The sequence below is a fragment of the Sabethes cyaneus genome, chromosome 3, assembly GCF_943734655.1.
Source record: "Sabethes cyaneus chromosome 3, idSabCyanKW18_F2, whole genome shotgun sequence".
NCBI lineage: Eukaryota > Metazoa > Arthropoda > Insecta > Diptera > Culicidae > Sabethes > Sabethes cyaneus.
Window position 1 is genome coordinate 217,058,264 of NC_071355.1, and position 27,332 is coordinate 217,085,595.

General features: G+C 39.4%; 1 protein-coding gene across 1 annotated transcript; it reads right to left on the bottom strand.

Moving 5' to 3' along the window:
• Window positions 1-10: 10 nt before the first annotated feature.
• On the bottom strand, window positions 11-26,046 carry LOC128743971 (myosin-VIIa-like). Its single transcript, XM_053840687.1, has 13 exons — window positions 25,944-26,046; window positions 15,439-15,576; window positions 15,252-15,374; window positions 14,567-15,169; window positions 13,993-14,505; window positions 13,409-13,924; window positions 12,479-13,354; window positions 4,859-5,065; window positions 2,970-4,757; window positions 2,792-2,907; window positions 2,571-2,733; window positions 256-1,353; window positions 11-199 (listed from the first exon to the last, which is right to left on the bottom strand). The coding sequence occupies exons 1-13, from the start codon at window positions 25,962-25,964 to the stop codon at window positions 11-13; spliced, it is 6,351 nt and encodes a 2,116-aa protein (XP_053696662.1). The 5' UTR covers window positions 25,965-26,046.
• Between the last annotated feature and the right edge of the window lie 1,286 nt (window positions 26,047-27,332).

The following is a 27,332-nucleotide window of genomic DNA, read 5'->3' on the forward strand; positions in this document are numbered from 1 at the left end:
AAGGATTATATTAGTTTCGTTGGGCTTGCGTCCTAAAATGACGAATGTAGGAAGTCAGCAAATCATCCATTTTGTATCCCTGTTTGGTTTCCAGCAACAGCTTCGATGACCCCATCATGTTGCCAAACTTCACATGAAAATAGGTGTTACCAGAACTCCAGAAATTAAGCTCCATAAAACTGTACTGAGCCAAAATTTCCTGGAAAAAAATTAATGTAACGAAACTGAAATTAAAACGAAATTCTTACAGCATACCTTTGTGCGGGGATCGATTAAATTAAAACCATGCTTATTAATTGCCACCAGCAATGTCTCCGGAAGATTTTGATCTGTTGCTTGTTTGACGACGAAAAATGTAGAACCGAACATATCGAATGTATGGACTATCTTGAGGAACTCCAACTTCGCTTCGGGGGAGCTTATCCCAGCTAGAGATTGAACTCTGGAAATGATATCCTTCTTCCATTGTTCAGGCTTCTGCATCCTAACAACATCCTCTGCTATCAACAACGGCATCATATCAGCAAAAGATTTCTGCAACATTTGAATATCCTGCTGAGTGTACTGAGCCCAAAACATGTATGCTGCCAGGTTCACTGCTTCTGTCTTTGATACTTTGTAGTATCCTTGCAGCAGCTTGGGAACTTCCTGATGGAAGTAGAACATCTCGTCAGCGAAAGGATCTTTTCCTGGCACGATATTAATCCACAATTTTTTCATGAAAAATAGTTGGTACTCGCACTGAATGCGATTATCATTTGTCCGAGACGGAAGTGCTTCGCGCATCCATTCCATCAACTCGTAAATAAAATCGAACAAGAAATATTCTTCCGGTACAGAAAACACCTTGTCTCCTATTTTGATGAACAAACTAAAACCTTCACTCGATTTTAGCTCTAATCGTCTAGTAATTGTCTGAACCAAATCCTTAGTCATGGTAAAGGATTCAACCTGGAACGCCTCATCTGTGTCATCCGGGAAGTACACCCTGTGGTAAATCTCGACAGTCCGATAGCGAATCGCTTCCACTTCCACAATGTACGGTGGGAACTTGCGCTGACCGACCTTCAGAACCTTCTGTACTCTTTGCAAACATTCGGCCGCAATAGGATGCTTTCTGGTTTTGAGGAATTCAAACAGTTCCTTCAGTACCGACTGGCTGGGAACCATGACACCGGTTGCCAGCCAAAGTAGATCCCAGCCACGCTCTTCGCTAACTTGAATCTGATTATCCGTTAGTTGGCGCATTAACTGACAGAATACTTCATCCCGCAGGACGTCATCATTAAGCACTGGTCCGAAGATCCTATCCGTGTTGATATAATCGCGCCCTCTTGGCAGGTCGCCCATGTACTGAAAGGAGACAAACGTTAATTAATACAAAAATATTGTCTGGCGAATTTATAAAAAATCGGGTTTTGTCTCTCCTGTCTAGGCTGTCATGCACGTTGTGCTCCGATTTTTCTTATTTTTGCCACTTCAACCAAGCAAAATTTGGATATGAGTCATGTGTTTTAAGGTGCGTTTAGATTGGTAACATGTGGCATGCAACTTTTTCCAAAATGTTGCCCGAAGTTTCCAACATGGCAACGTATAACAAGTATAACATGAAAAAACGGGACTTCAAAAACCAAAAAAAATGGAACAGAAAACGAAAAACGAGTAGGCAGAGAGATAATAAGGGCTAGAAAAATATGAATATTGGAAACAAATAAAATGACAAACAGGAAAGAAAATAACAAAAACGGGTGAAAAACATGAATAAAAATATATAAAATAAGAAATGGGACAGAAAATAACAGGGAAACAGGGGACAGAAAAAAAGAAAAACAAGAGAAAAAGCAAGAAAAAAAAAGAAAAAACGGAAAAACGGAAAAACGGAAAAGTGAGAGCAAAAACGAAGAAAACGATATAGAAAAGGAAAAAACGAAACACAATGTGTAAACACGGGAATGGAAAAAAGAAAAAAAATTAAAGGAAATTAAAGGGGTAAAACGTGTGAGAGAATAAGACGAAAAATGTCTTTTCTAATTTGAAAGTCAAGACCAATTCAAATCCAATTTATGTCCAATTTTAAGTCCAATTTCAATTACAATCCTAATTCGCGGATACGAAATTTAATTTCATATCCAATTTCAAGTCTAATTTAATTTCAATTTCAAATAGAATCATAGGTCCGATTTCAAATAATTACTTCAAAATCTGTTTTAAGTGCGATATCATCAGCCACGTATTCCGAAGGCCCTATTTCGTCCCCAACAACATGCTTGGCGTATTTGCCAATCAAATAATAAAATTTCTGTCGGACAGTTATTACATCAATTTTAGTATATACGAAGCTTCTATATGTTAATTTCGAAATTTGTGCGTTTTTAAGGTGAATACAAAAGATGTAACAATACTTAATTTAACAATACTATAGATAACAGTTAGCTCTACAAGTTTGTCATACACAACTTTTTTTCAATTCTGCGCGTTTCTAAAGCGTTACAGTCAAAGTCAAAACAAAGTCATAAGCAAAGTCAAAACCAAATGTCTGTACCGTTGTCAAAATCAAGGGCTCTGAATACCTTTAAAATAACAGTAAATATCATAACAGCACTATCGGCTCTTTCTTTGTCATGCCGCAGGCGTTGCAAAAGTGGAGCCTTCATCGGTTCACGAGTGTGCTTCCAAAGTTGTTCGGATGTTGATTTCTTTACACTGGATAATGTCGATGAATCCGACGTGATACTGCAATGGAAATAAAATACCATAACAATTCATCTCATTCACCAATTCATTTATATACCTAATAGGTGCTCTGAAGTGCTCTGAACTGAATCTCTGTAGAGTGTGCATTTTCTTCCGCTGGATTGTGTTGTAATTGGTAGCGGTATGCTTTCTAGCTTTTAGGATTCCTTCCTTCTGTAAATACAAATCAAAATCAATTAATTAGTTGCTCTTTACCAGAAATAAATTCCTCTTACGCGGTATACATTCATCACTGCTGGCGTTGGAGGCATAATCGTCGGAAGCACGTAAATGATTTCAGTGGGGAAATAACCCGATTTTCCATTCGACTCTCCGTACCCCCAAGTCGCATCTTCTGCAAGTATCGATTCCCCAGTAAATCCTTGACCCAGTTTAATAAGATCCCCTTTCAGGAGATTCAACATTGTGTCCGTTTCACTCTCATTCGTGTAAGTTTTAATCGCCACCGCAAAAATACTCTTATTACGCAGTTCCCGCAGAATATAATTGATTAAATCAGAGACAGCTCTGGCTTCGAATGATTTAAACACAAATTCTTCTTTTTGAATAGTACTTAGAGACAGTGTACTAACATCGCCCTCATCCGCATCCTCAAATTCCACATGGATAATCTCCGGATAGGATAGTTCCACCAGCACTTGCTCTTGATCATCCACAAAGTAGACTCCAGACCAGTTTACAGCAATAATTATACTGCTCGTCGGAAGTTTTGTTCCATCGATCTGAACTGCCTCGTAGAACCTCGAAAACATCATACCCCAGGTTAATTTGGCAAACAATACAATATCCTCCTTGGCTGTAATTCGCTGCAGACCTTCCTTAACGCAACGGCTCCTCTTGAAGGCAGACTCAATCAATTGAACCCATCGTGCTGTCGTTTCTGATCGTACAAGATTCCTTGGAATATATTCCTTAAGCTTCTCCTGCAAAACTTTACTATTCATTTCCATACCGAATTCAGCATAATACTGCAATGCTGCCAACATGGCAATATCCTTATCGGAGGTGCTAACCAACTCCCCAAGATTAACTCCCCGCACGACTTGTGCATATATTAGGTTAGTAGTGATAGCATCCACTGTTGGATCATGCCAAGGTGCAAATATTTCCTTCCGGAAAAAGACTCTCCATTCGGCATGCCGTTCATTGGTTCCCTGTTCTTTAGCGTACTGTTCGCAGTGGGAAATCGCATCCATGATAAACTCCGAGCCACTGTGAAGCGAAAGGACTTTTTCCATCAACATAACAAAAATAGAAAACCCAAAAACATCCTTCAAACCTAAACTATGGGCCAAATTTTCACACATTTCTCCCGCTGTTGTAGCCGAATCGATCTCTAGATTTTTGCTGGATCCATCCATCGTTGTAACCTGCAGCGTAATTGGTTTCTTGGTTTTCGTCGCCTGTAATTCTAGCCAAGAAGGAGGCTGTCTTCTAGTACCATTCTTCAAAGTACGATCAAGTCGGTGCTCACAATAAGGAGCATACAGTTCGGGGCCATCTCGAATGAACGATCTCAGATACTTTTCATATTTCTCCGATGGAGGGAAACATCCAACGCATAAGGAAAGCAAAATCCACCCTTTCGCATAAGAAGTGGAATTGGGATTATTGGTCAGTTGCTTGCAAATCTGACAGTAAATTTCATCCCTTAACCGTTTGTTTAGAATACCGTGACCAATGATGAAATGTAACTTATCCAAGTTAGTACTACGATTATTCAGGAATTCTTGATAATCAGCTATTTCATCCGTATTTTCCACAATTGCCTTTAATTCGGCCGGTATCTTGGATTTGCGCTTTAAAGTACGATGGATCAATTTGCGTTCATGCTCCGATAAATTCTGCTGGAAGGCTTGGAAATCTTTTGTCTTCGCATAGCTTCTACCTAACGTTGCCGTCAATTTTTGCATAACCGGTCTATGTTTCGCCCCCTCGCTATCATCCTCGTATCGCGCCTCGGCCATATCACCCATGAATCGTAAAATTGTAATCCACAAAGCCTAGATGCCGAAAAGAAAACAAACAAATCAATAATGGCACAATCGTATTCGCACTCGCAGACGCGGTGCGCGCGTTTTTTTATTTTCTATTTGAGCCAAACCTGAGCGGAGATTATATCAGCCGGGCTGGTTAAGTCTAGCAGCGAGGATTTGAGCTTGCGCTTACTGAACTGATAAGACACATTATTCGCAAAGTACGTGGCCGCATACTTGGCGAAATTATAGTCGGATAAATCCTCGCGGTAGGGAAAATTTGCTCCGTACTCGGCTGCAAGCGCACCGGACAGCGCCACTGCAGGATCGTCCTCCTGCATAAAATTTTAAATTGTTAAGCGATCCGTGATAACCGTTTTTTCTCCGGTATTATGTGTCGATGTTAATGTTATTTACAACGCAGAGATGATTCTGTGTGATTTGATGTTCAAATGCTACTCTTTATCATTGATTTAGATCTAACAAATGCCAGTTTGTCGTATAGAAGTTATAAATATAATTTATGAAATAAATAACTTTCTTTCGCAAACAGGAATTTGATCCATTTCAAGTTTCATCCTTGTTAATGACACATAATCCATGTTAATGGATGATTATTAAGATGATTATAAATAAACCTGATTACAGAAATTATAAAGCGTATTTCATCTATTTTCTAAATACAGCCGCCAGGTTGATTACTAACGCTTAATGCCATGATCATGCTAGGTACATAAAAAAAACTTTAAATAAAAAGAATATAAATGACCCTGTCAGTTGGACTAAAATAAACTTCTGATTGACTGAAGTTTTTAGAGCGTTTTAGTAGAATACGAAACCTAAAAATAAAAAATAAGAAAACTTATCCAATTTAATTCTACTATGTGTATTTTATTCACGACAGATAAGTATTTCGCCTACGACTTGCAGGCTTCCTCAGTGTCTGTTTTCGAAACCGAGTTCGAGTCTGTTTTCGAGTTCGAAAACAGACACTGAGGAAGCCTGCAAGTCGTAGGCGAAATACGTATCTGTCGTGAATAAAATACACATAGTAGAATTAAATTGGATAAGTTTTCTTATTTTTTATTTTTAGGAAACTTCTGATTGATGATTCTGATTTCTCTAATATTATAGAAGCCTGATTTTCCTAGAACTGATCTAGCATTCGGCACAGCACTACGCACCAGGCTGTTCTTATTGCCTATGTCATCAAACTAAGAGTGAAATACAAAGATTGCTATACCGAGCGCTCTTTTTGCTTCCAGCGACATACTTTCTTCGACAATATTATGGATACTAATTAACTCTAAAATTGTCCTATACACACCTTTTTCGAATCTCTCCACCAGGTTCTTTAGACGCTGTGAATCTAATTCTTCCTAAGTGCGGTCCGCAGTTTCAAAATAGATCGGAAGAAAGACTTGGCCTTCTTGGCAATATGCTTCGGGTCGTTGTCTTCTGCTGAAATAACAACTACTCTTCAAGGCCCGCCTGGATCATCGAAACCTCCTTATTTTCGTACAGGATGTTGATATATAGGAATCTGACACCATTATTCCGTCGATTTTCATGAGGCTTTCTACTCCACCCACGAATGTGGATGTTGCGCTCCTGAAGCTCCTTACACGATCTACGCTACGCGCGAACCCACCGCTTTCGGTTAAACAGGTCGAATTTTCCGTTCATTAGAACCGGTTTCGCAAACTGTAGGGACATGCTCCTTAGCAAATTTGAACTGTTTGACTCTGTTTGCCTTGCGCCTACGGGCAACTTTGTAATTCAACCCCTGTACTACGTAACGTGACGGCAACGAACGGTTCGACCTGTACCTGGATATCGCGGACAATTACCTTCGGAATCTTCCAAGGTTCTTCTTGAATTCGCTCATGATCTTGGTGTCCATTCTCGTATCCGTTTTGCGCTTCCTGCCTTTGTCAGGGCCAGGGTGATCCACCATTGATCCGAACGATTTTAGTTTCAGAAGAATTATTACAACCGCTGCCTTGCTGATACCGTACTTTTTAGCGACAGCCCAGTGCGATTCACCATTTTGCACATCACAATCCAACAATTTTCGGATACACAAGAAAATTGCTTTCAAAATTACTTCGTTCTCCATTTTTCTTTTGAACTGACTCAAATGCAATCGCGTATACAAATGTATCAGGTCGAGTCGTTTGCATCAAAACATGACAAAATATCAAAACATACACAATCGAGGGGTCTTACGATTGAAACTGATCTGTTCTTGAATCTATTTTTAAAGCGGGATTTTTTTTCGTCACTGGTGTTTTCAGACTGATTTTTTCTTCTTTAAGTAAAACTCTTTTTTACAAGCGTGTAGGGCGCTATATCTCTGCATATTAGTGTTGGTAAGAGGAAATGCTTATCAACTTAGGGACTATATTGGCTCGTTTCATTATCCCTGATTTCCCTGATCGCGGATAAGTTCAAGTTGTTACGTGGGTTTTGAGCCGTAAATCTCGCATGTGCATAGTATTTTTCGATATAAATTAAATTATGATTGTATATGAGCACCATTGGCATTATATTAAATTTGTTAAAAAGGTATTTTTTATATCTTAATTTTCGTAGTTACTGGCTTTACAAGAAAATTTTCGAATATCCAGGTTAGTCTCATATGACTGATGCTTACATACTTACATTATCCATCTAGCTCCGCCCATCTACTAACAATTCCTTTCCCGAAATACTTGTGAAGATGCAGAGGATTCCCTGGTCTTTAGTAGCAACAAGTATTGGACTAACATTCCTTTCCATCCCACCAGGACCCGCATTCGGACGTGGCCGGCGTCGGTATTGATCAGCACGCAGGGACCTGATAAGGTTGCACAATGAAAAATAGCGTGCTGTCCCAAGTATGCTTTTTCCAGCCATCATTTTGCAATTTTTCATGGTCCTGATCAATAACGGAGTAGCAGCACACGGGCGGTATCCTATGCTTATGCTTATGCTTATGCTTTAAGTAAAACTCTTTTTTATATTAATTTTTAATATTCCATAAGTGAAACGGAATCGACGAAACGATTGATTTGACAATGCATATAGGAGGGTAATGGATGAGGAGAACACAGCGCGGGCGGCCAAGATTCAGAAACAGAAGAAGATGCAGCGAAACCAAATCTTCCGGGAGAAAACGTACTACCCGGAAGAGCAAGAGTATGCGCAGTTGGAGCGGCAGCATCGTTCTCAGGAAATGCGAAAGTTTTAACAGAAACTGAACGGATCCCGGGCCGCGAGCTGAAATGTGTCGAAATAAGAGAGACAGTATTTTGACGGACCATCGTGAAGTAACCGAAAGGTGGAAGCAGCACTTCGATGAACACCTGAATAGCGCCCAGGCACAGAACCATGGCGGCGGGGATAGCAATTTCGACAGTACAACAACCGGAGAAGAGGTGCCTGCCTCACCGGTAGATGAAGTTAACGAGGCCATCATGCAGCTAAAAAACAATAAATCAGATGAGAAAGATGGCATCGGAGCAGAGCTTATTAAAATGAGACCAAAAAAGCTGGCCACTGGTTTGCACCTGCTAATTATTAGGATTTAGAAGACAGAACAGCTACCGGAGGAGTGGAAAGATGGGATTATCTGCCCGATCAGTAAGAAGAGCGACAAGTTGGACGAGCGATCACCATTCTTAATGTCACCTACAAAGTGCTGTCTTAAATCACTTCCGCCGTCTATTACCAATTGCGATCAGATTTGTGAGAAAGACTTTGTTGTTCAAATATTTACATTGCGGCAGATTCTCTAAAAGAACCGGGAATACAGAATTCCCACGCACCATTTGTTCGTTGACTTCAAAGCCACATATGATACAATCAAACGAAATGAGCTATGGAAAATTGTGGACAAGAACGCTTCTCCAGGAAACTCATCCAACTGATGATCTACGACTACGATGGATGGTAAATAGTGCTGTGTTCGGATTTTGGATGGATTTTCGAGTTAATTCGAATCACATAGAGGGCTTGGTCAAGGTGACGGTCTCTCATGCCTCCTGTTCAACATAGCGTTACAAGGTATTATGAACCGAGCGGAATCAAAAGATTACGTTAAAGCGAAGACCCCATAACGAAAAGAGCCAGCTAACATTTTGCTGAGGACTGGCAGCTCTGCCAATATTCGGAAGACATTGATGGTAGCTCGCTCTGCCAAACAAGGTGATCCATAGATGCATCTGTGTGAGTGAGTGCTAATATTCATACCGTCATACCAACATAGTTGAACTAACATTGATACAGAATTTTGGAGAGCTTACTAACACTCATACCAAATTTATCTCCTTCGCGTATAGAAGCGTCACTGTTTCTATGGAAAAATTACAGAGGCCAGTTTTGTTAATTATGGGGTCTTCGATTAAAGATAAATACGTCTAAAACAAAGTATATGCTGGCCGGCGGAACCGTGGCCGGTTGGACCGTAATGTAACGATCGATGACGATGAGCTTGAGGTAGTCTGTGATTTTATCTACCTTGGTTCACTGGTAACGGCGGACAATGACACAAAATGACATTTGGACCTGGAGGCGTATTATCAGCAGAAGTCGTGCTTACTATGGGCTTCACAAGCAATTGCTGTCGAGCAGAACACGCCTTCGTAGAAATTGTACCCTGTACAAGACCCTGATTAGACCGGTTGTTTTTTTTTTAATTCTATATTAGAGAGGTTTTCAGCCTGCGGCTGGTTCGCCTCTTACCGGTTGTTATCTACGGGCATGAAACATGGACAATGCTCGAGAAGGATCTGTGAGTGCTCGGAGTTTTCGAAAGACGAGTGCTAAGAACGATCTTCGGCGGTGTACAGAAGAACGGAGTATGGAGGCGGGCATGAATCATGAACTCGCACAGCTCTATGGCGAACTCAGTATCCAAAATATGGTTAAAGCTGGACGGATACGATGAGCAGGGCTTGTTGCAAGAATTCCGGATAGGGTAGTGCAAAGATGGTGTTCGTTTCAAATCCGGTAGGAACAAAAGGATCAGAGGCGCAGCAAGCAAGATGATTAGACCAGGTGGAGCGAGATCTGGCGGAGAGTACTCGGTGTCCAAGGAATTGGAGAGCGGTAGTCCACAAGTGCGTTAACTGGAGAAACCTTGTTCTACAAGCTTTATCTTAGGATGACAAGCCACGTAAGTAAGTAAGTAAGTAGCCGACAGCTAGGTAGACCCTGGATCGCGAGAAATCGAATGCCGCAGCAACGATAACAAGAGTGGCCTGCGCATTCAAGGGCACCCAACCTCTCCATCCGAAATGTCGCAAACAAACTGGGCAGTGGCGTCTACAACCGTGCATCGAGCAAAAAATCAAGCCGGTCACCTTTTAAAAATCGCGACGATGAACAAAACAAGACAGTCAAAACATGAGCGAATAGAATAGAAGCTTCATGGTCAGAAGCATGATCAGGTTTATACGGCAAACAAAAGAAGAAAGGTGGCAGACATTTTCAAGCTTATGAAACTGTCGACGTTTGCTGAGAAATGTCAGGTTTGGCAGGCTGTTTGTACCTGTGGCTTACAAAATGACCATTTTATCGCAACAATGAAATCATGAAAGGGTGCCTGGAAAAACGTCTGCCTCTTTTCCATTCCGTGCTGTTTTGACTGGATTTGGGCATCCTACTATTAGGCCACGGTGGGGAAACTGAACCTGAAGAAGACCCAAAAATATATTAGAAGCGAGAGGCAGTTTGAGATGAACTGGCATTCTGAGGCGAGCAAACTCGACGAGGTAGCTGTACAATAGCTTATGGTAGGAGTAAAATTACAAATTGCATTCAATTTGCAATACCCCAACCTCATGTTTTGTTGTTTTGGGCTTTATAATGAAGTCAGATATTAGTTATTTTTTTCCAACAGCCGGAGGAAACAGCAAAATAAGTAATAAAATCAAAGATTTTCATAGTATCTAAACCGAGTATGATAAGGCGTGAAGGGGAAAGAGCAGGAAATTAGGTAAGGGAGGGTCATTGCATCAACGCTTGTTAAGTTTGTATAACATTCCTCTATACCCATGCGGGGGGATCCGCGAATCGATCCAAGGTATAATGGGAGCTATTTATAACCGAATTCGAACCCAACCTTTCCCACAGGCCCTGTGATTCGCAAATATTGGTAAACCTTTGAACCACCCCAGCCTGCGTTTTCTCCGTCTATTGGAAAAGACTGACGGTAGAAATTGCAAAGAAAATTTCAAACTAAATGTTTATCATTTTGTCTCAAAAACAAGAGCTTATAGCACAATTTCTGTGAGATTAAAGCTTTTCCATCCAAAACAGACTGTTATTCCGCTGTTTTGTCAAAATTACATTCATAAAGTGATAGCTTAAAAGTTGAAAAAAGGTTTTCCCCAACGCACATATTTTTTGTATTATTAAGCACCTCTTACCCGGTAATTAGCTATACAACGGTTGAATAAGCTACTATTCAACAAAAATGTTTGCTGGGTCTCTCTAAAATATGAACTTCAAAGTTTGTTTGGTTACTAGAAAAGTACACTGATTTAAACGAAATTAATCCTTTAAACTAAACTTGAACTCTTTTTAAACTACCAATTTTTTAAAATTCAGGTGTAACAAGCATACCTTGCTTGTAACTATGAGTATTTTGTTCTAGATTGATGAAATTCATACACTAATTATTAAGAAGTAATGATTACGTGTTGAAGCCTTTTCAGATACTGCTAGCTCAAGAGTTTGTAGAGTCTAAATATGACAACAAGCAAACCGTTTCCGAATCTGATTCTTCTACAGTTTAGTAGTAATTGGAAGCCTAAAACGCTTCAGTAAAATTTTCGAGATTTCAAATAAAATATAACTGCTAGCCGACATTTGTGATGTGATATCTGCTTAAAAATAAGTGTGAAAAATACTCAAACACAACAACATACACCATTTACATAGGACGACTAACTGTAAAATGACTGGTACAATGTTAACAGAAGAGTGAATTTTATTTACAATAGCCTATAAAGGAACAAGAAGTACTACCACGCACGACGTTTACTGGAACACTGAACGATCAAAAACACAAATCAATGGTTGTGAAATTAGGACCCATGTTCTAGTGCTACCCTCGCATATCAGCACTAGGATCACTAGGTCCGGCGGATAAGAAAATGGTCAAATGATAATACTCTCATAAAAAAATTTGTAATATTTTTACAACACCCACCAACCTAAGTTTCACCCTATCAATCGATCAATTTGCAGGAAATTCCGAACTGTCTCGTTTATACTTTGCTACATGAAACGATTGACACATACCGCAGCGGTGATTACGCGCGATAAGCAATCAGTACGCCATGTACCTTACAACGCATCGATTAGCAAACAGTTCGGATTCAGACATGGTTAAAATGTGTGGTGGGTGGTGTAGCAGTCCGATTATGGAAAGAAATTTTAAAAAATGATTCAACCATTTTCTCACAGCTCGCTAAGCAGATGAAATAAATTGTAATCTGGATGAACACTTCTGATACTGGTGTATTTATTTACAAGTTAACTCTATTTTATTCGAAACTATTGCATTTGGTGTCGGATTTGTTTGCAAATATTGCGTGTAATAGTGTAACGTGTAAAAGACTGAGATTTGTATTCGAATGCTTGTCATAGATTCACAACCGCGATGATTCGTAATAATTTACAGGACGAGACAACAGTTTGGTGGGGATGATTTTTTTGTTACGACTTTTTTCCTCGAAATAGAGTAACATTTTGCTTACGGCAAATGATGCTTTTCTCTTCGGCACCGGTTCCGGACTCATGGGGTTGTCCAAAAACTCGAACACATCACCGACTATTTTGATGTCCTCCTCGGCATTAATTTGCTGCTGTGGTTTAATGATAGCAGCCCTTCTAGCTTCTTCCGCTTCATGTGCTAACTCTCTATTCAGCTCATCGACTCTGAGCCAATAGTTGTGTTCTGCATCCTCGCGCCAACGTTTGTTTCCCGATTGCTTGAACTGCGTTTCCTCTTTGCGCTTCAAGGCACGCAATTCGTTCATTCTCTTGGCTTTGTAGGTAATTTTGTCTCTTAGGTTTCTTCGAGTTAAATATCCTCGGCAGTTAGCTTGCAGGCGAGTGATCACATCTCGGATTCTCATAAACCTGTACGATAGTTCACGAGATTGTATTACCGCTTGCAGTCTTCGGAAACCATTTCTCATTACTAGATAGTTCGACCGGTAGCCACGTGCGCGCCAGTGCTTCTGAATCGTGATGGCTGCCATGCGGTATCTTCGGATGTATTTGAAGAACAGCACACGCCGGAAAGCTCTTTGAATCAGCACGATGTAATACAGATAAACGCGTGATCGTTCGGCTTCTAAAACCATGTCATGACTTTCTTTCATAAAAATCTTCGTCTTTCCAAATTGATAATCATCCGGAATGTTACCCAAAACACGTTCACAAATTTGTCTGGACGCAAGCACACAATCCACCTTGTGTGCGGGACCAATATTTTTACCCAAATGCCGATATCGCTGCACAAATTGAGAATAGGTGTGGCGAATTGCATAACCAGCTTTTCGGATCTTAGCCGTTTCCATCATGCCAGAATATCGCAGCTGCCGTACACACAGAGCTTTATCTATTATCTGTTAAAAATCAAAATATTGATAATTGCAAGAAAAGGGATTTACAATACAAACCTTCGGTTGTTTTGAATCATTCGGCTTGATACACCGAACAAAATACGGATGGCAAGAGGACAATGTTCTCATCAAAGTGTCCAGAGAATTTCGGAATTGCAACGAAAGAGTGATCGACCGCTTCGAAGTATCCAGCGAATCGTCCGTCCCGAACAACTTGAGCAAAAACTCGTTGCTGCTTTTAGTTACCAACTCTTTCAAATCCGAACTAAATGTATCGCGGTTCTTCTCCAGGAATCCATTCACATTGTAGAACACTGTTCCGGCAAAATGTTGAACGCCAAAAGAAGGCACATTGTCATACTTTGGTTTTAAATAGATCGTTTTCTGCCCGTGAGTAGAATGCAGTTTTGAAAGCATGGTAAGATCGGTTCCTTTCGGGAAACGAGTTTCATCATCGATCAACGCCATGATATGAAGCGACTTCATTCCGATCATGTCCAACACGTCCTGGTTGTCGATGAACTCGATGTTGGTCCAGTTGATGCCCTCGCGAGTGTATTCCGCTTGTTCCATCTGTAAGAAAAGGCAGCTTTCGTCGTACCTATTCAACTGTTATCACACAATGGCACAAATGAACCTACCTTGAAAATGTGTTTGACAAAAAACTGCTGCAGGTTTTCATTAGCGAAATTGATGCACAGCTGCTCGAAACTGTTCGTGTCAAACTGTTCAAAGCCAAAAATATCCAGAACTCCAATAGATATACGAGACTTTGGTGAATGTTTGTAGATGGCACTGTTAATCTTTTCCACAATCATTAGAAATATCTTCCCGTAGATTGCTTTCACGAAAGCATCCCGCGCCTCCAGTGCTTGCTCCTTGGAAATGTGTGATACAACACGTTCCCCCTGGGCAAATATGGTTCTCCTGGTAAGGGCGCTGATTAGAATATTTTTCTGTACTCCAAGCAATGAACACACTCTAGTCGCATTCACGTTATCATTCACTTCCACAGCATCCAGATTTTGTACGGTAATTGCCTTATACTTTATATTTCCTAGGTGTAAAATTGCAGCCAGCAAACTCAGCACCGACCAAATTTCCGGATCCGAAAATGCCAGCACTTTCATCGCCGATCGAACATCAGCAAATTCCTATAACGTAAAGTTTAATAATGTTTATAACAAAACCTCACATTCATTCATGTATTCCTACTTTTGCATCATTCCGTCCTTCACAGCCTAAGGTTTGTCCCCCGATCAGGTACTGGTACTTGGAGGCATCCTCCAGTTCCAACAATTTCTTTTCCTCCTTACTCATTCCAGCTAACATCGAGTAAAAGATGTGATAATTCCTTTCGCCCTTGTTTTGATGCACTATCCTTGATTTCTCCAGCAAGTACTGATCGATTTTGGCACTACCAATAACGCCTTCCTTGTTGAAGTGCACATCGATGTACTTCCCGAAGCGGGAGGAGTTATCGTTTCGTACGGTTTTCGCATTTCCGAAAGCTTCCAAAATCGGATTCGATTCAATAATCTGTTGCTCAATCCACGAGTGTTTCCCACTGGTGGCGGCTAGATATTGCAGAATCAACTTAGTGCTTTCAGTCTTTCCAGCACCCGATTCACCACTGATGACTATGCATTGATCTCGTGCGGTTTGGCGCATCTCTTGGTACGCGCTATCTCCGATGGCGAAAATATGCGGTGGTAAGTCTCCGATTTTCTTGTCACGGTATAGATTAATCTCATTATACGTGTAGATTGGTAAAATTTCATATGGATTTATGGCTACCAACATACTGCCGGTGTATGTCTATGAAAAAAAATCAAAAAAGAAATCAAATACCGGAAATATCTACTAGAATGACAAACCATAAATCACAAAACGTACTTACATAGATTTGTTTTTGATGATATCTAACAATTAAATTTCGCAAAATAGCATACTCTTGCAGGTCGCCCAACGTTATCATGTCGTTGACCGTTTTTTGCGAGGTGATGTGCATCGGTTTAATAACCTGCATTCAGAAGGATGTGTTTGGGTTTAGATATTATCAACCGAAAATCTAGCACAGTGTTTACCTCTTTATCGTTGATCCATTCCTCATTTCCATCGTCGTCAGCGATAAGGGTCTTTCCGGAATGGGTACGAAGCACCCGACCTGCATAGGGAATCTCAAACTCATTGCTGAGTTTCGGTGCAAGCCAGACCCATTCACCCTGGTGCACATAAAAATAAACGCCGGCAAAAATAAATGCGGAATTAGCAGAGTTATCGTTATCGAATGCATTTGGTAAAATAAAAAGCTAAGTTCGAATTTTGCTTGTATCCCGGATTTCACCTACAGTTCTGTTTTGGATTTAAAAAAACAAATTTACTGCGAATACACACCATACATTAAAATAATCTTCTACACTAGATTTTCGGGCTGTGAAATTTATCAAATAAATTAAAATAATTACTCAAACCATCTAGATTAGAAAGTACAGGCAGTTAGCAGCTCTGAAGTGAATCTTATCCTTTCAGCTACCAAACTAATAAATATATATGGTGGGCGATATCAAATCGCTATATGTGAGTCACCCACAAGAATATACGGGCTGGATTGTTTATGAATCAGACTGTAACTATGTCATTCATTTAAATTAATCGCAAATCATATAAAATTACGTATTATTTCGCAATATAAAATATCGCAGCGTGTGTTGCATACATGTAGCTTGATTTGTCTACATTTGGTTTGATGTAAAAATATCTTTAAGGCCGAAGCAGCGTAAGCATCAAACAGCGCTGGTGCGATCGAGAAAGATAGCATTTTGAAGGAAGAAAGCGTGGACCTCCCGTACCAGACGCTTGCTATATACATAGAATATTAGATAATGATTTATTTACAGTCGTTAGGAGTATCTTTACTAATAAAGGTTAAGTGATACTCCGGACCCTCAGAGATGAACTAATGGCATTTAGACCAGAAGCCAGGCTGCAATTGACCAAGGATATAGCGCCTTACTTCGCTCTCTGAAAATAGATTAGTTTGCCAAAAATATTAGGTTAAATCATTAAATACTTGAAAATAAAGTCGTGTGGTTTAATGGTCGCCTAAAACTACATTTGTAAGGTTAGGAACTGAATTCCAGGTATGGCCACGTGGAGGCGCTGGGTAGGGGCTTGGGATGGCTAGAGCTATGTTGGGCGCTTCTTCCTAGTTGCCTTCCCCATTTCATACTCGTGAGGTTAACTTTTTCGTACAGTGAGAAAATGCCAGTCAACAATTAACGGCGTATTCTTCAAAACGAACATCAACGTGCACAACTCTCACTGCGGAGGTAGCAATGGTTTTTTGGAAAAATAGTAAATATGTATGATGCGAAAAATGATTATAGATTACAAATATTGAGTTTGGGCAGGTGGGACTCGAACCCACAACTCTCAACTGCCGGTCAAGTGTGATTCTATTACACCACCACGCCACTATTACACCCCACTAACCGAGTAAAAATCCATCTACCATATGTACGGTAGGAAATAAAGGCAAAAGCAAAACCTAGGTGCTAGTTTCCGTTATCGAAACCTAACATTTTGTTTTTTATACGAAAGACTTCGCAGCCAGTTGTTAGAGTACAGGAAAATTGCGGGACTGGTTCTACGATTCTATTGAGTCTAACAGCCTCAACAAAAATGGTCACACAAAAATAATACCCTCACTGAGTAAGTGTGTGGAAAATGGTAAAATTGGAAGAAAAATAGCTATTAAACTAACTAGTAGAAAAGTGGTGTGATGGAATCACACTTGACCGGTAATCAAGAGTTGCGGGTTCGAATACCACCTGCCCATAGTCCATAGTCATTTTTGCATCATACATTTGCTCTCTTTTGAAAAATACAATAGGTACCTCCACAGTGAAAGTTGTGTACATTGATGATGTTGTTGTAGAATTCGCCTTCGATTATTAACTGCATTTACTACGTCTTTTCCATAGTTATAGTCTGATTGGTAAACAGTCCCACGTGTACATTCCTGTGGGTGACTCATATACCGATTTGATATCGCATATCACATGTATTTAGTGTATTTTATTTCGTAGGTTGGTTTCACCCACAAAACAATTCTAAACAATTCGGAAATGATAGAATTCCTTCCAAACTTCTTTAAGAGCATGTATATAACACTTCCCAGTTCTGTATCGTAAATTCTCTCTCGCGTTTTGTTCCGAAAGATAGAGCTGTTACAAATTTTCTCAATTGGGCGTTTTCGATAGCAATGTTCTGCAACCGGTAGACTTACCATCAATTCATAAACTTCAAGGCTGCGTAAGATTTAGTTAAGATGAACAGATTATTCAAGTTTATTCGAAAATGTTTTGCCAATAGAGCTGAACCAACCTTACTAGGCTGATTTATGCTACTCTTGACTATCCATTTATGCTACTCTTGATGATCCATATCTTCAGAATAGCATGGGAGATATTGGACTTATTTGTTTATTTATTTATTTACTTTTTTTAATGGGGTTTTCAACCGGTAGTTGGTTCGTCCCAGTGGCATCAGCATCTTTGGCTCGAGCAGCACGTTCCTCACAATCATGTGGAAAATTTGTACCACCCCAGTGGACTCATTTGTGACATCAGGTGTTCTTAAGGAAGCTAGGCGGGCTTTCGACTATATCGTTCTGCGTAGTACTTTAGGATGTTCCAGAAAGCTTCACGTGCTTTGCTTCATTCAGCTTCACGTTCTAGGTTTTGCGTTCTAGGTTTTGTTAGATAGTGTACAGGACAATTAGGCGTGCGTAACGCAAAAATTCTGGTTGTTTGACCCCTCATAATATTACGTAACATTAGTCAAACCTCCCTGCCTCCTGTATTTCAACATTGAATTAAAATCACATATACCTTATATTTGTTTTATTTGAATATTCTGCAGGCCCCCTCCAGAAACCTCACCATTGGAATTTGAAAACCGAAAAAAAATCAGTGCATATGTTCCCGAAAATATTTCCCTCCTTATTTTTTCTCGCGCGAAAACCAAACTTATATCAACAGCTTTGTAGTTGCGAGAGTAGTAGAGAGAACTTGACCAAATCAAATACCGACGAGCAAAAAAAGCAAAGCAAAGCCTTCAGTTTATACCGTCTTTAGACATTACCCTTCTTTATCGACAGACTTCGTAGTTGGCTGTAAAGTACAGGAAAATTACGGGGCCAGTGCAACGATCCTACTGACTCTATCTAGCAAGCACCGCCTAGCCGAGATTCGAACATACGACGACTGGCTTTTCAGACCAGCATCGTACCTCGAAGCTAACTGGACGGTTAAGAGACAATACCATCGATCAAGGAATCGGTTGAGGAGTAAAAAGCGCCAAAAGTAAAGAGATCCTGAAGAATTATTGCGGAGTTTCCACCTATTTAGAGTCCCACGCGAAAATTATTAGCATGGTTATTTTCTGCGTTTACCACGCATGTTTGCAATTTAGCAATTTGAACTATCAGTTTTTCGTTATTGCCTCCCCACTGCACCCCTCCTTGCTTGACCAGCATATTTTCAATGTATTTAGTAAGTACAGGATAATTATTATTGAAAAACGAAGTTGCGTAGGTCTCGTTAAATTCCTGCCAGGTGCAATAGAGCAATTATTCCGAGCATCCTTATGCCGCACTGTGGGATGAAACCCAAATCTAGGTGGACAAAAGTAATTACGCTAAAACCGTTAGTCCTAGGTATATAGTATCTTCGGAGAAAAGTTGTTATTTCAACTTCCGCATTTTTTGGTGTATATGACATTAGGGTGGCCATCACAGTCCTACGACAGGGTAGGTACGACGGGGCATTTTCTGTTTCTTGTCTCTTTTAGTAATGTTTCTCTGGGACTTACCGGTTTTACATTGGTTTCCGGTGCAGAATTTGACTCCACAGCATGCACGAGGTATTTCCGTTATACTAGATGTTCCCTCAGTCATTAAAAAACCTAAAATTCTGCACTCGAAAATTACAACACTCATATCCCCTAAGGCAAAAGATTTTCCACCTCGAAAAAAAACCAGAGCCACCTTCATAAGCTAATTACAAATAATTAAGATAAATACAAACATTTACACTTATTTTCGCTTTTTAATCTATTCTATTAACGTAAAAATTGTGATTTTGGTAAGTAAAACGGTAATTTTTCCTTCAATATTCAATATGGTCTAGCAAAAAAGGACAGACCTGGACCGATGCGAGCTCAATTAATTTCGGTGACCAATATATTACTAAACATCCATGCAAAATTTGATTTGCTGTTTTTGAGCAGTTTCTACGTTATTGGCATTTGAAAAATGCATATTTTTTTAGAAAAAATGCCTATAGTTATTGAACCGAAGGAGATAGCGACTTGATTCCTTCAAACAAAATGTGCGTTTTTATTGGATGTGAAAGTGCTCCGAAGGTAAGAATTGTGAGAAATAAACACAAAAGGAGATATTAAGAAAAAACGGAATTTTTAGGTCCACTCCGTCCAAAAAACTTTAAATTGCTCCATCCTATCAACCATAAGAGCTAGGACTTTCATTTCTTTAGCAAAGTAATTCAAAATTTAATGTTCTTTAACTTTGCTCGACATTTTATTCAGCTAACTTAAGCCATAAAAAAGTTTATGTTTTACACTCGCTTAATGTCATATACACCAAAAAATGCGGAATTGAAATAACAAATTTTCTCCGAAGATACTAGATACCTAGGACTAACGGTTTTAGCGTGATTACTTTGGTCCACCTAGATTTGGTTTCATCCTACGGTGCGACGGGCCCACCGTAGCCTATCGACTTTCACGAAATGTACGATGGGAATCTCTCCAAGCAATGCCTGTAGCTCGTGATTCATACGCCTTCGCCACTCTCCGCTATCCGTTTGTACTCCGCCAAAAATAATCCACAACACCTTTCGTTCAAACCAGCGCTAACCAAACGGCGACCCTTACAAATGGTTCGAGCGATCCGCGGACTTATATAAGGGATGGTGCAGAATTGTAGGTTTTTTTTAATGACTGAGGGAACATCTGGATTAACCGAAATATCTTGTGCGTGTTCTGGAGTTAAATTCTGCACCGGAGACCAATGGAGAAATCGCCAAGAAAACCGGCAAATTCCAGAGAAACATTACTAAAGGAGACAAGAAACAGAAAACGCCCCGTCGTAAGAAGCTGAAGTGGCTTGAGTTGTATCAATTGTGCTCGCGCTGAGTTACTTGTTCCAACTCGTTAAGCATTTCTCCCAAGCTAGCTTCAACCTAGTTGGGCCAGCAACACGTTGGTTTCTTTTTTTTGGTGCCGATGGTGCATTCTTGCAACAAGGCCGACCAACTGCAGTACGATGGGAATCTCTCAAAGAGTACGCCTGCGCCACTCTCCATTTTTAGTTTTTAGTTTACTACACCGAAAATAGTCCGCAACACATTTATGCCTTATCTCATTCTACTAAAAATAACAAAATTAATTCCAAAGGATAAATTAGGTACCACCGATGGCCATAAAAGCAACTACCACAGTGATATCTATACCTATAAAGAAGGATTTCTGTCTGTCTGTCCTGTGTTCCTTATAGAATCAAAAACTACTGAACCAATCGGCGTGAAAATTTGCATGTAGAGGTTTTTGGGGCCAGGAAAGGTTTTAGTGATGGTTAGAGACCCCTCCCCCCACTAAGAGGGGGGGCTCCCATACAAATGAAACACCAATTTCTGCATTACTCGAGAACTAATCAAGCAAATAGAACCAAATTTGGCATGTGGGTGTTTTCGGTGACAAGAATTTATTCTAGGGTAATTTGAGACTCCTGCCCTCTTTATAAGGGGAATTATAACTCCTCTCCCCTTTAAGAGGGGGGGTTTCCATACAAATTTCCTCATAACTCGAGAACTAATCAAGCAAATGGAACCAAATTTGGCATGTGAAAGTTTTCGAGGGCAAGAAAATTTTCTATGTTGAATTAGGACCCCTCCTCACTTTAAGAGGGAGGGCTCCTGTACAAATGAAATACCAATTTCCTCATAACTCGAGAACTAATCAAGCAAATGGAACCAAATTTGGCATGTGTGTGTTTTTGGAGACAAATTTTTTTTCAATGATGAATTGGGACCCCTCCCCACTTTAAGTGGGGGGGGGCTCCTATACAAACGAAATACAAATTTCCTTATAGCTCGAGAGCTAATCCAGCAAATGGAACCAAATTTGGCATGTAGGTGTTTTTGGAGGCAAGAATTTTTTCTATGATGAATAAGAACCTCTCCCCACTTTAGGAGGGGGGGCTCCTATACAAATGAAATACAAATTTCCTCATAACTCGAGAACTAATCAAGCAAATAGAACCAAATTTGGCATGTGGGTGTTTTCGGTGACAAGAATTTATTCTATGGTAAATTGAGACAGTTCCCTCTTTATAAGGGGAATTGTAACTCCTCTCCCCTTTAAGAGGGGGGGCTTCCATACAAATTTCCTCATAACTCGAGAACTAATCAAGCAAATGGAACCAAATTTGGCATGTGAAGGTTTTCGAGGGCAGGAAAATTTTCTACGGTGAATTAGGACCCCTCCCCACTCTAAGAGGGGGGGCTCCTGTACAAATGAAATACAAATTTCCTCCTAACTCGAGAACTAATCAAGCAAATAGAACAACATTTGGCATGTGGGTGTTTTTTTTGGTGACAAGAATTTATTCTATGGTGAATTGAGACCCCTCCCCTCTTTATAAGAGGAATTATAACTCCTCTCCCCTTTAAGAGGGGGGGCTTCCATACAAATTTCCTCATAACTCGAGAACTAATCAAGCAAATGCAACCAAATTTGGCATGTGAAGGTTTTCGAGAGCAAGAAAATTTTCTATGGTGAATTAGGACCCCTCCCCACTTTAAGAGGAGGGGCTCCTGTACAAATGAAATACAAATTTCCTCATAACTCGAGAACTAATCAAGCGAATTGAACCAAATTTAGCATATGTGTGTTTTTGGAGACAATTTTTTTTTCAATGATGAATTGGGACCCCTCCCCACTTTAGGAGGGGGGGTCCTATACAAACGAAATACAAATTTCCTCATAACTCGAGAACTAATCCAGCAAATGGAACCAAATTTGGCGTGTAGGTTTTTGGAGGCAAGAATTTTTTCTGTGATGAATTAGGACCTCTTCCCACATTAGGAGGGGGGGCTCCAATACAAATGAAATACAAATTTGCTCATAACTTTAGAACTAATCAAGCAAATGGAACCAAATTTGGCATGTGAGAGTTTTAGATGGCAGAATTTTTTTTCTGTGGTGTATTACGACCCCTTTCCCTTTTAAGAGGGTGGGCTCCCATACAAATGAAATACAAATTTCCTTATAATTTGAGTACTAATCAAGCAAATGGAACCAAATTTAGCATGTAGGAGATTTTTGAGCCTTGAATTTATTTTATGATAGTTAGAGACCTCTCACCCCTGTGGTAGGGGGATATGGACTCTCATACAAATAAAACAGAAATTTTTGCCAAACTCAAAAACTAATCCAACTCGAGAAATTCGAGACTCTTCCATAAAACATTAATCAATAACAAGACCACAAAAACTATCTATAGTAACACTAGATCATTCAGGACGAGCCGGTCGCGAGTGTTGCCGGTGACCCGCCGTCGGAAGCGCCGCCCACTGGGGGGCTTGCAAAACTCGAGATAGTGACAAAGATCATCCGAGATTCATGATTTATGTACAACACAGGTTAATTTGTGGCAATACGAAGTTTGTCGGGTCAGCTAGTCATCGATAAATCTTGCAGATGCAGTCTTATCATCGAATTTCGTAATTAATTTTCATCAAAATCGAATAGCAGTCAGATAGGATCAATAATTTTTCCTTCCTTTTAAGAAATTCTTTTTCGAATAGAACAGTAATCTGTTGCAGTTGCGAAGCGAAATGCAAAACAACGTACGTAAATGTTTGAGCTAGGTAAATGATCTGTTCTACAACTGAGCTAAGAATTGTAATTGAGAAAAAACTAGATAAAAACCAATCATCTCATTAAGGAGATCAAAAGAGTCTAGCTAAAATATCGTAAAAAACAACTGTATCATTTCACTTATATCACGTTGATGACGAACGATCTAATGCTCCAGATATGTACCAAAACGGCGATATAATTGCAATAAATTCACCGAACATTGAGTAGAGTGGTTGTACCTTTTCTGCCTCCTTCCTTTTGTTAATCCTACCAAGCCTGATGTCAGACAAAAGTTGAAGACTCGGGTCACTCGAGTCTGCATGTTGATTAAAAGATTCACACCACTCGCAGATTTTTCATGTCTTAAAAATTACTAATATTTATCTGATAGGAAGAACAATTAGCTTTTGGAAAAAATAACGAAACCAACAACAGTAAACACAGCTAATTATGATTGTTCCACACCGACATCGACATTTTGAATTAGATGTTTCGAATCATGCAAGCGCAATTTGTTCTTGAAAATGTGTTTGGCAGGAAAAAAATAGTTGGCAGGAATAATATACTGGATTCATTTTTTCAAATAAAATTTTTGTTTTAGGCAAAAAACAACTTTTCAGTGTTCGAAATATCAATGGCGACTAATTTTCCCTTAAGCATTTCACTTTAAGGAGCAACACAGCTTCAATTACTCTACCACCGGCGTTGAATGCTGATCGCCGTCCGTCTTTATAGGGGTCTTCCGAATTCGATCTTTACCGATCATTGCCATTTGCCATGTGTACGTGGTCAGACAGCAGACAGCAACACACCTGTTGCAAATCATCGAAATGGTGCAGAATGTTTATTAGCCAAATGAATGCGAGGTCGTTACATTGAAGATGTTATGTGTCGCACTCATTGAGCTGTTTGCTAATTGAGGCCACATGTCGATGCACAAAACATATCAAAATTTGACACTGCGTTATTCATTCTGACTGAGCGCAAGCAAGCAGCAGCATGATGAAAAACGAAAAATAATTTCATCTCCAGCGGAATGCTCTAACCTAGCGGCTGGTGGCGCTCGCGGCTGGCACAGCGGAATGTTTTCGACCTCTGCAATTGAACGATGTTGGCTGATGGTTGTTGGTGTTGTTTGGGGTGTTTGGACCTTTTCGAAAGCAGAAATAATAAAGATGATTGCGAAAGATATCTCACTGTTTGTTTGTTCTTATTCCGTTATTGCGTTATTCAGATTGATCGATATATCAACAGATTTTTTTAAATTATTAATACAATCGTGATATTTAAAAATATAGGGACATGTATGTACTAAATTATTTATAACTTTATTGGCATTAAACTTTCGTTAAAATTAAAATATTTTCATTTAAATTACGCACCAGGTCTCACATAATTAAACACTAATTTTTTTGCACAAATTCTCGAAATGATGCACAATTTTTAAAATTCTCCAAAAGATGCAGAATTTTAAAAATTGTGCACTACTTTTTTTGTTTAAAATAACATTTATTTGCCCGACTCATGAAATAAAATGGCATTGCACACAATGCAAGGATCGTATCTGAAAAACTTTTTTACATTAATTTAAAATCAAATCCACTTTTATTATTGAACAAAGGCTAGCAAATTGGTCGTAAAATGCGAAATCGTTTCAAACAATTGTAAGCTTGGCAGAAATAAAGAATTTTAAAAAATCGACTCGTTTATTCATGACAACCAACTCCTCTTAACAAACAAAGAAAATTAACCAAACAAACAGCAAACTAATTTCATCGACGATTTCTGAAGCCATTAATCTCTCTTTCTCCGTTCGAATGAGATAGTAATGTGAACTGGTACATGATAGCGTCCTGTTCACTACCTGGAGTTAGCGGCCTACGGTTATAGCCCAATTCCGACGAAAAAAGGAACGCAGAAAAGAGTTCTATAAACACGACAGTTCGGATTTCCATTTGCACAGATAAAATTATTCTCGTTTAAAATTTAACTTACCTTACCATAAAACTTTAGAATATTATCATATTCGAATCATTTGAAGTATTTGAATCCGTTTAGAACTCAAACACGATTATTATATTTCGATTTACAATAACTTACACCGCCACAAACCCGCAAACTATTTAATAAAGGTTGATTAAACTCAACATCCGCTAGCAATTTTTTTTATCATGAAAAAGTACCAATCCAATATAATCTAACTTTCCTAGCCGAAGAACGATAAGCGAGGAATTTAGATATGACGGTTTTAATCTTTTGCAAACTTGTTATGTGTGACGAATGCCTAACCCAACTCTAAAATTGATTTCAAAAAATTATGATTTTGAACCCTGCTGAGAAGGCATCATTAGTTCGCTGTGGGTAATGCAGAAAGACAACGGGGTGAGTAATTGATCACGGAAAACCTGCGTTTATTGGACCTTACCGACGACCGGTCATTCATTTCCCTTATCACAGAAACACGACACCGCCTACAAGTATGATAAGCGCACTATGTCTTCGTCATCGAAATACAATTTATAGGACAGAAATTGAACGGTGGATTGCACCTGTCCATTATAAAATGTAGAATGATGAACATTCCAATGGTTTTCGAAAAGCCCTCATATTAATATCATCTTCTACTCGTCTTTCGCTCACTTACAAGTTCTGCATTTTGATCCATTTTCTTCCGTTAATCTGTATGGCAAAGATGCATATCCAAAGAAATAAGCCGAAAGAATTCACTAACTGTTCATCACCGATTCGCTAATCACAGCACCAAAATATTCAGCTAGATTTTATCTAGTAAATCTTTTTGCATGAATCACTCGAATAGATGGTAGTCTCCAACAGTTTTATTGATTTCGCAAACTAAACACAAGAAGAAAAAACTCTTTTTTCAGTATCGCGCACTTTGAAGGAAAAGCGTGCTGCTCGGTCGCGACTGCGGATGGAACTGCGTAAGCGGCTGAAAGCAGCGGTATTGTTCGAATCGAACAGAGAAAAAAAAACAGTTCGATAGCGACGGGCTGATAATATGGTGGGCTACCTTATCAGTCTGATTTGTGGTTATCTCTGCTGGCAGAACAAAAAGACATGCTCTATTGCCCGGGCACCTGTTCCTGGAGTGAATCAATGCATTAGAAATCACTAAATTTATCGCCGCACAGATGGGCCCGTATATCGATCGCCATTGACCTATAACCGTTAGAGCTGACTAATTTTTTGTTATCTTCAACATTTCAATCTCTAACAACCTGTCCTTTCTATATGAAATAGTTTAGATAGTTTTATTTAATACATTTTTAAATTTCTTATTGTTCATTGAGGATAATAGTCGATAGCTGGATACAATGACGATACACATTCTTACTTTTCCATCGCCAGTGGAAGTCATTCGCCACTTAAAACAGTCTGTATAATTTCTGAAGTAGCACTTCATAGTCGCAAAGGGTAATCGATGGTTTTTACGTGACAACCCGAAGAAATTAATGATATAAATTCTATTATCATGTAAGAGGTAAACTGTAAATTAATGAGAAACTAACAAGTTTAAAATAATATTACAGGAAGTTTTGATTTTCTGCTTTAGCTGGAAGAAATTAGATATGTGCAGCTGAAGCGCATAGAATACTTGTGGAAAATTATGGTTGTGCGAAACTTAATGATCCTACTGATACATGGTGTACGGGTACGGAATGGTTTCGACGTTTCAAGAAGTGTATTTCCAGGGTTGAAGACAAGCTTCGCTCAAAAACAAAGTCGCAGAAAAATATTGGAGGCAAACGTGTGAGGAGCTTCTAGAATCATTGAAAGTAACACAACAAGCAGTTTCTGTGCGATTGACATCCATTGGAGTGGTTCAAAACCATCGCAATTAGATGCCGTATGAACTGAAACCAACAGACCTTGAATAGAACTTGCGAACAACTGATACAAAGAAAACAAAGAAATTGATTGTTTTTTCAGATCGGTTTGGGACTTACTTACATACTTACTTATTGGTCCACGTCCGCCAGTCCGGCAGAACAAACAGATGAAATTAGATATC